This window comes from Anguilla anguilla, chromosome 13 (genome assembly GCF_013347855.1).
Source record: "Anguilla anguilla isolate fAngAng1 chromosome 13, fAngAng1.pri, whole genome shotgun sequence".
Taxonomy (NCBI): Eukaryota; Metazoa; Chordata; class Actinopteri; order Anguilliformes; family Anguillidae; genus Anguilla; species Anguilla anguilla.
The window spans coordinates 37207309-37224450 of NC_049213.1; the positions used below are offsets into that span (position 1 = coordinate 37207309).

Here is a 17142-nt window from a genome sequence, read left to right on the forward strand (position 1 = left end):
ATACAGTTTAATGCCTTTATTTCTCTTCAAAAAATTTGTCGCTACATGACATCACTAACAGGACACAATGGGAACCTCTTGCCCCTCCCTCAAATACATTTGAGTGACCAACGGAATCGCTCATTGTGTGAACAGAGTAAGGAAGTGTCACTTCATTTAGTCAGATAGAAAATCTAAACTCAGTCAGTATAGTTGATGTATTTAGATTATGAGACTCTAATATTTGATCATATAAAATACCAACTTGTACTTGCCTAATTGAATTATTATTGACTGACAACTGTTAAATTCCCAAAAACTTTGGTATAAAATGTTGCGTTTCATTCACAATGATCTGTCCCCTTTTACCCCTGCTATTCATATATCAACCTGTCAGAAAACCAACTGGGCTGCATTTCTGAAGCTCACTTCCTCACTTGTCTTGTTGAGTGTCATTGCTCATTAGCGCCAGCGCGGTTGGCTCCAATATAGGTGTTTCAGCCACCCATTTTAAAGTCAACGGTAACAATACGGTAAAAATATGAAGTCAATCTTTCTTTTTCCACGAGAAAAAGTCATCACGATGGGTGTTTTTTCTTTGTATAATGTTCATCCATATGCTGATTTGTTAAGTTATTGTGCTATTTGGACAAGACAGTAACATTTTGTGGACAAATCAGGGACAGTTTGCACCACTACCGAGTCACTGTATCTCATACGCTTAGTGGACGGCCAGACTTCATGTCCCTACGGCTCAGTCTCTGGCTCTAACTTGTACATGGCAACGCTCATAAACTACAATTCCCAGGCTTAAAAATGCTTTTTACCAAGCCCATAGAGAGTCAATGGGTGACATCACAGTGACTTTGTCCATATTTTTCTACAGTCTATGCAGAAAAGGCATCAACATTAAAATTGATCATTTATGTGAACCAGCATAACACATTTCCAATACTGGAATATATTTCTATAATTTCAACTGCTTCACACCTTATTGACAAACATTACTCCACCTGAGCCATAATCCCTATCTGTTGCTTGAGAGAAAAACTATGGCTGCTTTAAATGTGTTAAGGAAGCAAGAAAATTGTCTTCAGTATTTTTCATTTATTGAAACCCTGTACTGCAATGGTTAAAAGCACAATAATCTAAACAACCGCCTTCCTTAATGAATGAGCAGAATGAGAATCTAATTTCCATGGGCTGTGTTTGTATGCTATTAAATGAGATACTGTATTCATAGTAATTAATTTGGTCCCTGTGGGTTGGATCAAGGGGGCTCTAAATGATAAATTAGCAGATCTCAGCTTCAGAGTGGAATTCATCTGTCTGATCGCCAGCAGAAGGTAAGGAAACACATTCCTCTTCAGTCCGACACAGTGAAGTCAGAATTGTTTCTTTTTCAATGGAATCAAAAATTTCAGTATATCTCTGCAATATATTTGTATCTATCCAGAAATTAATATTTATAATGTTTCATGTTTTTCTCATATTCTGCTGCAGTTCTTTCCAATGTAAATGTCTGTTAAATACCTAGTAATTCTGAACGAAATATGAATAATTTGGTTACCGTTGACGGATGAATATTGATTCACAGTAATATTACTTCCAAATCCATATTTTCTTTTGACACTTATGCGAAGAAAACATATTGATATCAAATGTCATTTAAAGCTTTCACTGATGATCATGATTTTATACACACATGTGTCTGTGTGTATTTGTAATTTTTCTAGTACTATTTACACTTGAATAATGCAAAGCTTTTCAGTCTGATCTAAAGACAAATGGTCTCAGAACAGAATCATTAAACAATATTTCTTCTTCTATTCCATAAAGTATGATAAAGTTTTCTTGTATTCTTTTACAGTATCGTACTTATTTTGTGCTAATCTAAGGCTTTGGATCTGAAGTGGGGTGCCATCCTATCTCAGTCTCCACGCTCTGCTAATGCACTCTTGTTCTCTCCCCACAGACGGACCTGAGGGGCAGATGGAGGTGAGCCTGGCATTGAAAGCAGCCGGTTTCATTGGTCTGGATGTGGTGGGAATCCCAGGTAACCTGGCAATCCTGCTGCTCTTCTGCCATTTGTTAGTAGCACAGGGCCACATGGCACACAATGAGTTAATCCTCAGCCAGCTGGTCTTCGCCAACCTGATAGTGATGCTGTGCCGGGGCATTCCTCAGGCAGTGACTGCCCTGGGCATCAACCCACATTTCACCAATGGTATCTGCAGAACAATCATCCCCACTTACCGTGTTGGCCGAGCCATGTCCATCACCATCACCTCCCTGCTAAGCTCCTACCAGTGCGTGGTCATTGCCCCGCCCAAACCTGGCTGGACCTGGCTGAAACGCTGGGTCCCTGGTCACCTCCCCCACGCCATCATCTTCCTCTACGGGCTCAATATAATCACCTACTACTCTGCCATACCTTATAGTCAGGGTTTTCCCACTAACAGCACCATTCCAGAGTTTACTCTCAACCTGGAGTTCTGCATTGTGGTGTTCCCAGGCCGCATGGCTTACGTGGTCAGTGGTGCAGTGTACATCGTCCGAGACTTTGCGTTTGTTGGCCTGATGGCGGCAGCAGCAGTGTACATGATGGTGGTCCTGTATCGGCACCGTCGGCAGGTTCAGGGCCTGCAGGGGGCCGGCCGGAAGACAGAGGAGGCATCGCGTGCCGTCCTGCTGCTTGTGAGTACGTATGTGGCACTGTTCAGCTTGGACAACGTGTTGTGGGTCTACACGCTATCTGTCTCCCGTGTGCATCCAGCCGTCTCGGACACACGCGTCTTCTTCGCGTCGTGTTACTCCGCCATCAGTCCTGTGCTCATCATCGCCACCAACAGGAAGCTGGCCACTTACTTTCAGTGTGGCTCCAAACGCAAAGCAGCAGAAAACATACCCAATGCCTCTCGGGAGACAATAACACAATGAGAATATTGAAGAGTGGAACTTGGGGAGGTAGCGAGAGGGAATGGTTGTCTCCTATACTTGTGTGTTCTATGGTATCATTTTTGTGGCCACGTTTAATTCAATAATAGGCATAACACTTGAATGAATAAGCAATACGTTTTAATAGAAGGATGACGTGATTTTCTCTTATACTTGGCAAGTTGCAGCTACACATTGTTAAACATTTTTGATAAAGTTATGTGATTCATGTGTATTTTCTGTGCTTTTCATGCTTCTACACATACATGTAACTAAATAATTTATATAAAAATGTATTTTCAAATTTAAGTGTATGCAATAAATATATTGCAGAAGAAAATGGAAATCATTTTACTTAAAATACCTGGCCTGTTCTCAAGCCTTGAGCTTGAAAGTTGTCTTTCAGACTCCAATGTCATTATACCTGCGGACTAAATGTTCCTTTTGATTTCAACCTGATTATAATACAATTTGTACACATATAATTAATGATAGAATAGAAACTGGGAGTGAGAGATCAGGTAAACTGACAAGCTGATTCACTGTCGAACAGCCCATGCACTACAGCCTCACTGATAAGTGTTACAGATGCATCATTACATCCTGTGTCCTTGCCCATGTTAAAGTCTTGTTCAAAGCTTTAAAGTCATATAAAATGCAATTAATGAAAAGCATTGGGGTTCATTTTAACTCAGCTGAATTCAGAGTGTATATTTTAACTAATATCTCCTCTGACAATTCCATTATTTTCGTGAAGTACAAGATAGTAGCCTAATGATTCTTCAAATTCAAGCCTTCTCCACTTAGTCCATGCTTCCCTTTAATGTGTGATACAGGCTTTCTTTTAGCAGTATGCAGTATAGTATAGCAATATTCAGCGTTCAAACCTTGTACACACAAATATCTCTTGTGATAATCATTCTGTCAGTAAGGATTAATTTAGACATCCCATATCACACTAGAAAAATTGCAGTGAGCATTTTCCAATTAAAACTAATACTGTACCAGCACCCAATTTGGTCCCCTCATGCCAGTTCTCATTTGTATATTTATTAATGAAATCGACAAAACAAATCTCAGTTTTAAACAAATGAAAAAGCAGACCCAGGGTTTCCCCCAGGCATTAATAGGGACACACACTACCTTGGCTGAATTCACAAGCACCTCCACAAACATCGGAGAAAAATCTCTGACTAAAACCTCAGACTCAGCTCTTCATGGAAGGGGGGAAATTGCCATCATGTTTTCCCCAGGTAAGGTGCAAACTATACCGCGTGAATATCACAGCTTGCCACAGCTACTTACCCTCTGAGGTACTTCATCTTTCACTAACTATTAACTTGGGGGAAACTCTGCCACACATGTCAAAAATGTCATATGGAGCAATTCTGTCTTCCTCAGTGCAGCTAGAAATTTCTCCAATATAATAGTTATAATATATTAATAGTTATAATAGTCAAGCATCATGGATCACATGTCTCTTCCCACAATGCTTCAGGGAAAACAGTGCCATGTCATGTTCCACTGGTACCCAGCTCACCCAAAAGAAATTAAATCCCCCACTTTCCCTTTTGAGGTTTCAGAACTCTGTACTCTGCAAGGTTACGTTCATTCATATTACAAATATAAATATTACAAAATACTAAACATGTTAGCTGTATATTAAGTAGCTTAATGACATTTAACCAACAATATTGCTTTGGTGTATTCATAACGCATATAAATTCCCTGGGCAATCTTTCACATTGATGAGTACACTGAAGATGCTAAACTGAAAAGATCAAGCAGTCAGTAAAGATGTCCACTCATCAGTAATGAGCCTCAAGAATGAAACAAATACAGGACTGAGAGGCCGGTGAAACATTCGGGGGGCATCCAGATAGCAGGTGAGAAAATGACTGGTTCTCCCACAGCTCATAATTAGAACATCTGACTGCTGGAAGCTTGTAATTACGTGTGGTGCAACATGCTATCCCAACTGGGGGGGGGGGGGGGGGGGGGGGGGTCTGGAGCAGGGTCTTTTTTATTGGAGGGCAAGGACCAGTCAAGCAGGGCACTGGAAAATCATCCAACAGCCATTTTCATTGGCTAAGAGCACTGTCAATCACTTTTCTGAAAGGGGGGATCGCAGTGAAAGCCAATTGAACTTCAAAAAGTGGGCCAATGCCCCCCTTGAACACGTCTATGGTCTGGAGGCCTTTTAACTTACAATAAATCTTTAAATGCAGTTTAATTATCTATATGACATACCTGCAAAATATTTTCTAAAGAGGATTTAGAGCAATGTAAAAACTCTTCGCAACACTTCATGTTTCAAAATTTAATTATTTTCTTGGCCAGACTAAGAGCAGATACTATAATAATGAAAATAATGAAAAAAGGAGAAAATATTGAAAATGTGATTGATTTATGAATCAAAACCATGAGTGCTAGTACCAGAAGTGCACATGAAAAAGTCCAGCCCTGGAAACACTGGGTCCGCTATGATCAGTGTATGGCAGGTGAATTAGTTTTCTAGTGCCTATCAGTATTCTAGAAGAAGGCCATGGAAACAGTCATTGAATGTCCCCATGTCTTATAAATTGGAGTTATCTAGTTTTGCCATTGATTATGCAGTGCGGTGTACTTATTTGCTTGTAAAATATGAACTTGCTACTACCCCTCCATTTTCTTGTTGTTGTGTAAAAAAAAAAAGAACCCACCAGGAAAAAATTTGTGAAAGATGGGTTTGCGTAAATGAGTGTCCGGATCATGAAGGGACCACCACTTGGACCTATAGTACATTGAACAGTATCTACAGAAATGATAGGTACAATCATAAGATCAAGCGCTGTCATAAGGAGCATCAAATTACTATCACTGTAGGAGTATACTATGAAGTTTACCTATTACTAGAGGCGTAAGAGAGGTCTCTTGTTGGTCATGCAGGCCAATTCCTGTCCAGACCTCTTATGGGTAAACAAAGGGAACTGCAGTATTGTAGGCTTGTTCAGGATTGTATATAAGGGAAGTCCAAAGAAACATTAAGGAAAAATCTGCTTCACAGTTCTCCTGGCACAAAAGGAATTCATTTGGTTATGTATTTCATTGGTAAACATGCTCATGTTTATTTGCCTCTGCCAGTATGCCATCCTGCGTTCAGCTATAGATAATGAATGAGTTCACATTTTCTCTCACTGACTTAAGCGGTGATTATGTTTATTAAACCATAATATTTTCACCTCACCTACATCTTTCTTTTGCATCACAAATAATTAGAGCCCTGTTTATAATGACCTACTATAGCTGGTGCTATAGTACATATCTATAGCAGATGTTTATAAAAATGTAATACGGAACGGTCATTCTTAATTGGTAGCAATTAGAGAAAAAGCAGGTGTTTATACCCTCAAATCTGCATTCTAAAACCAGGGATTCAGCCCAAATTTATGTTTACAAAACAAAGTGGCATACAGTGTGAACCTATCAGTGATAGGCCAGTTTATGTATTGATGATAGACCTTGGGCATTCACATAACTGCACACATTGCCAGATGTGATGAGAAACAGTTTCACCTGCAGCAGACGACGGCCTGCTCCAGCGCTAAGTAAAGCCAAAAGGAAGAAAATAAAATTGGATAGAGCTATCTCTAAAACTAAAGTTAACATCAGAGCACAATTTGAAGGCAAATATGGAGCTTGCATTGTTTTTGGTGGACAGAACCTGGACTTTCTGCTTGCCAGCCAATTAAGTTACTTTCAAAGAATTTAGCCAAGGATGTAGCTAGGAAGCTATTATTAATAACGTTACTTCATTCAGGAGCTAGTTCGTGGAAGAATGAAATGTTTGCTATGTTATCTGTGATAGGTTAAATTACGTGGTTGACCTAGGCTAGCTAGGAAAGCTATCATTATCTGTTGGACAGGTAAAGTTAGCTAGAACCTTACTGCAGTCATCTGCTGTCAGAAAGGTCCTACCGTAAAACATCCAACAGAATACCAAATTGGGGTTAGGTGTATCGGGTAACTGTTAGCATGGGATAGAGGTTAACCTTGCTCAACAATTTGCACATGTAAAAAATATTTAGCTGATTTTAGCTATCGAAAACCATCAGGTATCTAGTTAACTTTAAACTAGCCACTGAATTCAGCAGAACCATCACTTCATTAGCTACTAAACTCAGCGACTAAATGGAAAATATCTTATTATTGGCAAGCTCTGAAACGAAGAAAAAGATTCCGTTGTTTTACATGGTCTCTTGGGGCTGACATTCGTGCCTGTAACGCCAGTCTATAATGCTGTAATCCTGGTTGTCGTAGCCAAAATGTTATGCGCATTCACGACTAGGTGCGTGGAGAACCGGGGGTTGGGCGGTGTGTCTCTTCCTCTGTGGGCAGGGCCAACAGGTGTTACGATTTTCAAAATGATTATTGCAACCGTTGAGAAAGTTGCCTACTGCAGCTTTAATTTGGTCCCAGCAGGGTGGGAACAAGAGTATTCTAAACTGATAAATTTACTGGTCCCAACATCAGAGAGCAATTCATCGGTTTGCTTATCAGCACAAGGTAAGGAATTACATTACTCTTCAGTGTGATTCTGTGAAAAGCAGGAATCATTCTATTTCAATTGAATCATAATTTGGAATAGAACTCAATGGAATACATTTTTTATGCAACCAGCAACAGTTATGAATATTTCTCATAATGAAATATATTATTTCATATTCTGCAGCAGGACATTCGAATGTCAATGGCAGTTAAATGCCAAGTAATTCTAATTCTGAATGTTTATAATTAGGTTACTGTTGAAGGATGATTATTTTATTCCCAGTAATATTGTTTAAAAATTCATATTTTGATACTTATTTGAAGAAAAGTATGGAAAATCAAATATGAGAAAAAAATTGTTTTATACATACATATATATTTTTGTCAGTGTGTATACTTGTAATTCGTCAATAACTATTTACAATCAACTAATAATGCAAGGCTGAGCTGAAAACAACAAGCTCTACACAGAATCATTAGACTTTAAATTTCCTCTAACTTCTCTTGATTCCATATACAACACTGTAATTATTTTGTGATAACCTAAGGCCTTGAATCAGAAGTGGGGCGCCAGCCTCTCTCAGTCGCCACCCTCTGCTCAGTGCACCCTGATTCTCTCCCCACAGACGGACCTGGGGGGCAGATGGAGGTGCGCCTGGCATTGAAAGCATTCGGCTTTATTGTTCTGGGTGTGGTGGGAATCCCAAGCAATCTGGCAGCCCTGCTACTCTTCTGCCGTTTATTTCTCAAACAGGGCCACATGCCGCACAACGAATTCATCCTCAGCCAGCTGGTCTTTTCCAACTTGATGGTGACGGTGTCCCGGGGAATTCCTCAGGCTCTGACCGCCCTGGGATTTGAAGGGCTCTTCAGCAACGGTGCGTGCAAAATAACCATCTTTATCTACCGCGTTAGCCGTGCCATGTCCATCACCATCACCTCCCTTCTCAGCTTCTACCAGTGCGTGGTCATTGCCCCGTCAATGCCTGGCTGGACCTTGCTGAAACGCTGGCTTCCTGGCCACCTCCCTCATGCAATCGTATTCCTTTATGGGCTCAATATAATCTACCCCAACGCCCCCGCCGCCATCCTCTATACTGAGGCTTTCACTGCCAATCGCACCATCCCTGATTTCACTCTTAACCTTGAGTTCTGCATTGTGGTGTTCCCAGGCCTCATGGCTTACATGGTCAGTGGTGTGGTGAACATCGTCCGAGACTTCGCTTTTGTCGGCCTGATGGCAGCAGCAGCAGTGTACGTGATGCTGGTCCTGTATCGGCATCGTCAGCAGGTTCAGGGCCTGCAGGGGGCCGGCCGGAAGACAGAGGAGGCTTCCCAGGCCGTCCTGCTGCTCGTGATTACGTATGTGGCACTGTTCAGCTTGGACAACGTGCTGTGGATCTACACGCTATTCGTCTCCCGTGTGCACCCAGCTGTCTCTGATACACGTGTCTTCTTTGCCTCCTGCTACTCTGCCATTAGTCCTGTGCTCATCATTGCCACCAACAGGAAGCTGGCCACTTACTTTCAATGTGGTTCCAAATGCAAGGAAGGAGAAAACATTCCCAATGCCTCTCGGGCGACAATGGCACAATGAGAATATTGAAGAGTGGAACTTGGGGAGGTAGAGAGAGGGAATGATTGTCTCCAATACTTGTGTGTTCAATGGTATTTTTCTGGACCCATGTTTATTTCAATAAAAGGCATAATAACACTTGAATGAATAAGCAATATGTTTTAATAGAAGGATGACGTGATTTTCTCTTATACTTGGCAAGTTGCAGCTACACATTGTAAAACATTTTTGATAAAGTTATGTGATTCATGTGTATTTTCTGCGCGTTTCATGCTTCTACACATATATGTAACTAAATAATTTATATGAAAATGTATTTTCAAATTTAAGTGCATGAAATAAATATATTGCAGATGAAAATGGACAGACAAGCTGATTCACTGTCGAACGGCCCATGCACTACAGCCTCACTGATAAGTGTTACAGATACATCATTACATCCTGTGTCCTTGTCCATGTTAAAGTCTTGTTCAAAGTTTAAACTCATATATATGTGCAATAAATTAAAAGCCTTGGGGTTCGTTTTAACTCAGCTGAGTTCAGAGCGTATATTTTAAACTAATATCGCCTCTGAAAATTCCATTATTTTCATGAAGTACAAGAGAGTAGCCTAATGATTCTTCAAAGTGAAGCCTTTTCCATTTAGTCCATACATGTGTGACACAGGCTTGCTTTTAGCAGTATACAGTATAGTATAGCAACATTCAGTGTTCGACCCATGTACACACAAATATCTCTTGTGAAAATCATTCTGTCAGTAAGGATTAACTTAGACATCCCATATCACACTAGAAAAATTGCAGTGAGCATTTTCCAATTAAAACTAATACTGTACCAGCACCCAATTTGGTCCCCTCATGCCAGTTCTCATTTGTATCTTTATTTATTAAAACGACAAAACAAATCTCAGTTTTAAACAAATGAAAAAGCTGACCCAGGGTTTCCCCCAGGCATTAATAGGGACACACAGTACCTTGGCTGAATTCACAAGCACCTTCACAAACATGTTCCACTGGTACCCAGCTCACCCACAAGAAATTAAATCCCCCACTTTCCCTTTTGAGGTTTCAGAACTCTGTACTCTGCAAGGTTACGTTTAGTATTTTGTAATACTAAACATGTTAGCTGTATATTAAGTAGCTTAATGACATTTAACCAACAATATTGCTTTGGTGAATTCAAAACACAAAAAAACTCCCTGGGCAATCTTTCACATTGATGAGTACACTGAAGATGCTAAACTGAAAAGATCAAGCAGTCAGTTAAAATGTCCACTCATCAGTAATGATCCTCAAGAATGAAACAAATACAAGACTGAGAGGCCAGTGAAACATTCGGGGGGCATCCAGATAGCAGGTGAGAAAATGACTGGTTCTCCCACAGCTCATAATTAGAACATCTGACTGCTGGAAGCTTGTAATTACCTGTGATGCAACATGCTTTCCCAATGGGTGGGGGAGGTGGGGTCTGGAGCAGGGTCTTTTTTAGTGGAGGGCAGGCACCAATCAAGTGGGGCACTAGAAAATCCTCTGCCAGCAGCCATTTTCATTGGCTAAGAGCACTGTCAATCACTATTCTGAAAGGAGGGATCGCAGTGGAGGCCAATTGAATTTCAAAAAGCGGGCCAATGCCCCCCTTGAACACGTCTATGGTCTGGAGGCCTTTTAACTTATAATAAATCTTTAAATGCAGTTTAATTATCTATATGACATACCTGCAAAATATTTTCTAAAGAGGATTTAGAGCAATGTAAAAACTCTTTTTGACACTTCACGTTTCAAAATTTAATTATTTTCTTGGCCAGACTAAGAGCAGATACTATAATAATGAAAATAATGAAAAAAGGAGAAAATATTGAAAATGTGATTGATTTATAAATCAAAACCATGAGTGCCAGTACCAGAAGTGCACATGAAAAAGTCCAGCCCTGGAAACACTGGGTCCGCTATGATCAGTGTATGGCAGGTGAATTAGTTTTCTAGTGCCTATCAGTATTCTAGAAGAAGGCCATGGAAACAGTCATTGAATGTCCCCATGTCTTATAAATTGGAGTTATCTAGTTTTGCCATTGATTATGCAGTGTGGTGTACTTATTTGCTTGTAAAATATGAACTTGCTACTACCCCCCCCATTTTCTTGTTGTTGTGTAAAAAAAAGAACCCACCAGGCAAAGAATTGTGGAAGATGGGTTTGCGTAAATGAGTGTCCGGATCATGAAGGGACCACCACTTGGACCTATAGTACATTGAACAGTATCTACAGAAATGACAGGTACAATCATAAGATCAAGCGCTGTCATAAGGAGCATCTAATTACTATCACTGTAGGAGTATACTATGAAGTTTACCTATTACTAGAGGCGTAAGAGAGGTCTCTTGTTGGTCATGCAGGCCAATTCCTGTCCAGACCTCATATGGGTAAACAAAGGGAACTGCAGTATTGTAGGCTTGTTCAGGATTGTATATAAGGGAAGTCCAAAGAAACATTAAGGAAAAATCTGCTTCACAGTTCTCCTGGCACAAAAGGAATTGTCATATGGAATCATTTGGTTATGTATTTCATTGGTAAACATGCTCATGTTTATTTGCCTCTGCCAGTATGCCATCCTGCGTTCAGCTATAGATAATGAATGGGTTCACATTTTCTCTCACTGACTTAAGCGGTGATTATGTTTATTAACCCATAATATTTTCACCTCACCTACATCTTTCTTTTGCATCACAAATAATTAGAGCCCTGTTTATAATGACCTACTATAGCTGGTGCTATAGTACATATCTATAGCAGATGTTTATAAAAATGTAATACGGAACGGTCATTCTTAATTGGTAGCAATTAGAGAAAAAGCAGGTGTTTATACCCTCAAATCTGCATTCTAAAACCAGGGATTCAGCCCAAATTTATGTTTACAAAACAAAGTGGCATACAGTGTGAACCTATCAGTGATAGGCCAGTTTATGTATTGATGATAGACCTTGGGCATTCACATAACTGCACACATTGCCAGATGTGATGAGAAACAGTTTCACCTGCAGCAGACGACGGCCTGCTCCAGCGCTAAGTAAAGCCAAAAGGAAGAAAATAAAATTGGATAGAGCTATCTCTAAAACTAAAGTTAACATCAGAGCACAATTTGAAGGCAAATATGGAGCTTGCATTGTTTTTGGTGGACAGAACCTGGACTTTCTGCTTGCCAGCCAATTAAGTTACTTTCAAAGAATTTAGCCAAGGATGTAGCTAGGAAGCTATTATTAATAACGTTACTTCATTCAGGAGCTAGTTCGTGGAAGAATGAAATGTTTGCTATGTTATCTGTGATAGGTTAAATTACGTGGTTGACCTAGGCTAGCTAGGAAAGCTATCATTATCTGTTGGACAGGTAAAGTTAAATAGAACCTTACTGCAGTTATCTGCTGTCAGAAAGGTCCTACCGTAAAACATCCACCAGAATACCAAATTGGGGTTAGGTGTATCGGGTAACTGTTAGCATGGGATAGAGGTTAACCTTGCTGAACAATTTGCACATGTAAAAAATATTTAGCTGATTTTAGCTATCGAAAACCATCATATATCTATTTAACTTTAAACTAGCCACTGAATTCAGCAGAACCATCACTTCATTAGCTACTAAACTCAGCGACTAAATGGAAAATATCTTATTATTGGCAAGCTCTGAAACGAAGAAAAAGATTCCGCTGTTTTACATGGACTCTTGGGGCTGACATTCGTGTCTGTAACGCCAGTCTATAATGCTGTAATCCTGGTTGTCGTAGCCAAAATTTTATGCGCATTCACGACTAGGTGCGTGGAGAACCGGGAGTTGGGGGGTGTGTCTCTTCCTCTGTGGGCAGGGCCAACAGGTGTTACGATTGTCAAGTTGTTTTTTGCAACCATTGAGAAAGTTGCCTACAGCAGCTTTAATTTGGTCCCTGCAGGGTGGGAACAAGAGTATTCAAAATTGATAAATTTACTGGTCCCAGCTTCAGAGAGCAATTCATCAGTTTGCTTATCAGCACAAGGTAAGGAATTACATTAATCTTCAGTGTGATTCTGTGAAAAGTAGAAATAATTATATTTCAACTGAATCATAATTTGGAATAGAACTCAATGGAATACATTTTTTATGCAACCAGTAACTGTTATGAATATTTCTCATAATGAAATGTATTATTTCATATTCTGAAGCAGGACATTCAAATGTCAATGACAGTTAAATGCCAAGTAATTCTAATTCTGAAGAGAATGTTTATAATTAGGTTACTGTTGAAGGATGATTGTTTCATCCCCAGTAATACTGTTTCCAAATTCATATTTTGATACTATTTTGAAGAAAAGTATGGAAAATTAAATATGAGAAAAAAAAATTTATGTTTAAAAAAAAGTTTCATGCATACGTATATATTTTTGTCAGTGTGTATACTTGTAATTTTTCAATAACTATTTACAATCAACGAATAATGCAAGGCTGAGCTGAAAACAACAAGCTCTACACAGAATCATTAGACTGTAAATTTCCTCTAACTTCTCTTGATTCCATATACAACACTGTAATTATTTTGTGATAACCTAAGGCCTTGAATCAGAAGTGGGGCGCCTGCCTATCTCAGTCGCCACACTCTGCTTAATGCACCCTGATTCTCTCCCCACAGACGGACCTGGGGGGCAGATGGAAGTGCGCCTGGCATTGAAAGCATTCGGCTTCATTGTTCTGGGTGTGGTGGGAATCCCAAGCAATCTGGCAGCCCTGCTGCTCTTCTGCCGTTTATTTCTCACACAGGGCCACATGCCGCACAACGAGTTCATCCTCAGCCAGCTGGTCTTTTCCAACTTGATGGTGACGGTGTGTCGGGGAATTCCTCAGGCTCTGAGCGCCCTGGGATTTAAAGGGCTCTTCAGCAACGATGCGTGCAAAATAATCATTTTCATCTACCGCGTTAGCCGCGCCATGTCCATCACCTTCACCTCCCTACTGAGCTCCTACCAGTGTGTGGTCATTGCCCCGTCAATGCCTGGCTGGACTTTGCTGAAACGCTGGCTTCCTGGCCACCTCCCTCATGCAATCGTCTTCCTTTATGGGCTCAATATAATCTACCCCAGCCTCCCCGCCGCCATCCTCTATACTGAGGCTTTCCCTGCCAATCGCACCATCCCTGATTTCACCCTTAACCTTGAGTTCTGCATTGTGGTGTTCCCAGGCCTCATGGCTTACATGGTCAGTGGTGTGGTGAACATCATCCGAGACTTCGCTTTTGTTGGCCTGATGGCGGCAGCAGCAGTCTATGTGATGCTGGTCCTGTATCGGCATCGTCGGCAGGTTCAGGGCCTGCAGGGGGCCGGCCGGAAGACAGAGGAGGCTTCCCAGGCCGTCCTGCTGCTCGTGATTACGTATGTGGCACTGTTCAGCTTGGACAACGTGCTGTGGATCTACACGCTATTTGTCTCCCGTGTGCACCCAGCTGTCTCTGACACACGCATCTTCTTTGCCTCCTGCTACTCTGCCATTAGTCCTGTGCTCATCATTGCCACGAACAGGAAGCTGGCCACTTACTTTCAGTGTGGCTCCAAACGCAAGGAAGCAGAAAACATTCCCAATGCCTCTCGGGCGACAGTAGCACAATGAGAATATTGAAGAGTGTAACTTGGGGAGGTAGAGAGAGGGAATAATTGTCTCCTATACTTGTGTGTTCTATGGTATTTTTGTGGACCCATGTTTATTTCAATAAAAGGCATAATAACACTTGAATGAATAAGCAATATGTTTTAATAGAAGGATGTGGTGATTTTCTCTTATACTTGGCCATTTGCAGCTACACATTGGAAAACATTTTTGATAGTTATGGGATTCATGTGTATTCTCTGTTCTTTTCATGCTTCTACACATGTATTTATGTAACTAAATAATTTACATGAAAATGTATTTTCAAATTTAAGTGCATGAAATAAATATATTGCAGATGAAAATGGACAGACAAGCTGATTCACTGTCGAACGGCCCATGCACTACAGCCTCACTGATAAGGGTTACAGATACATCATTACATCCTGTGTCCTTGTCCATGTTAAAGTCTTGTTCAAAGTTTAAACTCATATATATGTGCAATTAATTAAAAGCCTTGGGGTTCATTTTAACTCAGCTGAGTTCAGAGCGTATATTTTAAACTAATATCGCCTCTGAAAATCCCATTATTTTCACGAAGTACAAGAGAGTAGCCTAATGATTCTTCAAAGTGAAGCCTTTTCCATTTAGTCCATACATGTGTGACACAGGCTTTCTTTTAGCAGTATACAATACAGTATAGCAAGATTTAGTGTTCGACCCATGTACACACAAATATCTCTTGTGAAAATCATTCAGTGAGTAAGGATTAATTTAGACATCCCATATCACACTAGAAAAATTGCAGAGAGCATTTTCCAATTAAAACTAATCTTGTACCAGCACGCAATTTGGTCCCCTCATGCCAGTTCTCATTTGTATCATTATTTCTTAAACTGACAAAACAAATCTCCGTAGGACGGAGTGTAGCACAGTGGGTAAGGAACTGGGCTTGTAACCGAAAGGTCGCAGGTTCGATTCCTGGGTAGGACACAGCCGTTGTACCCTTGAGCAAGGTACTTAACCGAAATTGCTTCGGTATATATCCAGCTGTATAAATGGATACAATGTAAAAAATGCTATGTAAAAGTTGTGTAAGTCGCTCTGGATAAGAGCGTCTGCTAAATGCCTGTAATGTAAAAAATCTCAGTTTTAAACAAAGCAGTCAATTAATGGGCACCGGCGTCAGATAAAACAAATGAAAAAGCTGACCCAGGGTTTCCCCCAGGCATTATTAGAGACACAATCTACCTCAGCTGAATTCACAAGCACCTCCACAAACATCAGAGAAAAATCGCTGACTCAAACCTCAGACTCGGCTCTTCATGGAAGGGGGAAAATGGCAAGGTGGTGCTATTTAAGAAAATTGGCTTCATGTTTTCCGCATGTAAGGAGTAGACTATACAAAGTGAATATCACAGCTTGCCACAGCTACTTACCCTCTGTGGCACTCCCTCTTTCACTAACTATTTTCATGGGGGAAACCCTGCCACCCTTGTCAAAAATGTCATATGGAACAATTCTGTCTTCCTCAGTGCTGCTGGAAAGTTCTCTACAGTATAATAGTCAAGCATCCGAGATCACATGTCTGTTCCCACAATGCCTCCCTGCACAGCTTCAGGGAAAACAGTGTCATGTGATGTTCCACTGGTACCCAGCTCACCCAGAAGAAATTAAACCCCCCCCCATTCTCTTTTCAGGTTTTAGCACTCTGTGCTCCATTAGGTTACATTCATTCCTCTCACAAGTGTACGTATTACAAAATACTGAACATTTTACCTGTATTAAGTAGCTTAATGACATTTAACCAACAATATTGCTTTGGAGTATTCATAACGCATATAAATTCCCTGGGCAATCTTTCACATTGATGAGTACACTGAAGATGCTAAACTGAAAAGATCAAGGAGTCAGTAAAGATGTCCACTCATCAGTAATGAGCCTCAAGAATGAAACAAATAAAGGACTGAGAGGCCGGTGAAACATTCGGGGGGCATCCAGATAGCAGGTGAGAAATTGACTGGTTCTCCCACAGCTCATAATTAGAACATCTGACTGCTGGAAGCTTGTAATTACCTGTGGTGCAACATGCTATCCCAAGGGGGGGGGGGGGGGTGGGGAGGGTCTGGAGCAGGGTCTTTTTTAGTGGAGGGCAGGCACCAATCAAGTGGGGCAATAGAAAATCATCCAACAGCCATTTTCATTGGCTAAGATCAGACCTGCTCAGAAAGGGGGAACCACAGTGGTAGCCAATCAAACTTCAAAAAGCGGGCCAATGCCCCCCTTGAACACGTCTACAGTCTGGGAGGCCTTTTAACTTACAATACATTCTTAAACGCAGTTTAATTATCTATATGACATATCTGCAAAATATTTTCTAAAGAGGATTTAGATCAATGTAAAAACTCTTTGCAACACTTCATGTTTCAATATTTAATTATTTTCTTGGCCAGACAATGAAAATGATGAAAACGTGATTGATTTAAAAATCAAAACCATAAGTGCCAGTACCAGAAGTGCACATGAA

At 40.6% G+C, this 17142-nt stretch overlaps 1 protein-coding gene across 1 annotated transcript; it reads left to right on the top strand.

Annotated features, from left to right (window-relative positions):
• The first annotated feature begins 1983 nt into the window (after positions 1-1983).
• Positions 1984-14935, top strand: LOC118211589 (olfactory receptor class A-like protein 1). Its single transcript, XM_035388924.1, has 2 exons — positions 1984-2035; positions 13797-14935. The coding sequence occupies exons 1-2, from the start codon at positions 2018-2020 to the stop codon at positions 14637-14639; spliced, it is 861 nt and encodes a 286-aa protein (XP_035244815.1). The 5' UTR covers positions 1984-2017; the 3' UTR covers positions 14640-14935.
• The last annotated feature ends 2207 nt before the right edge of the window (positions 14936-17142 follow it).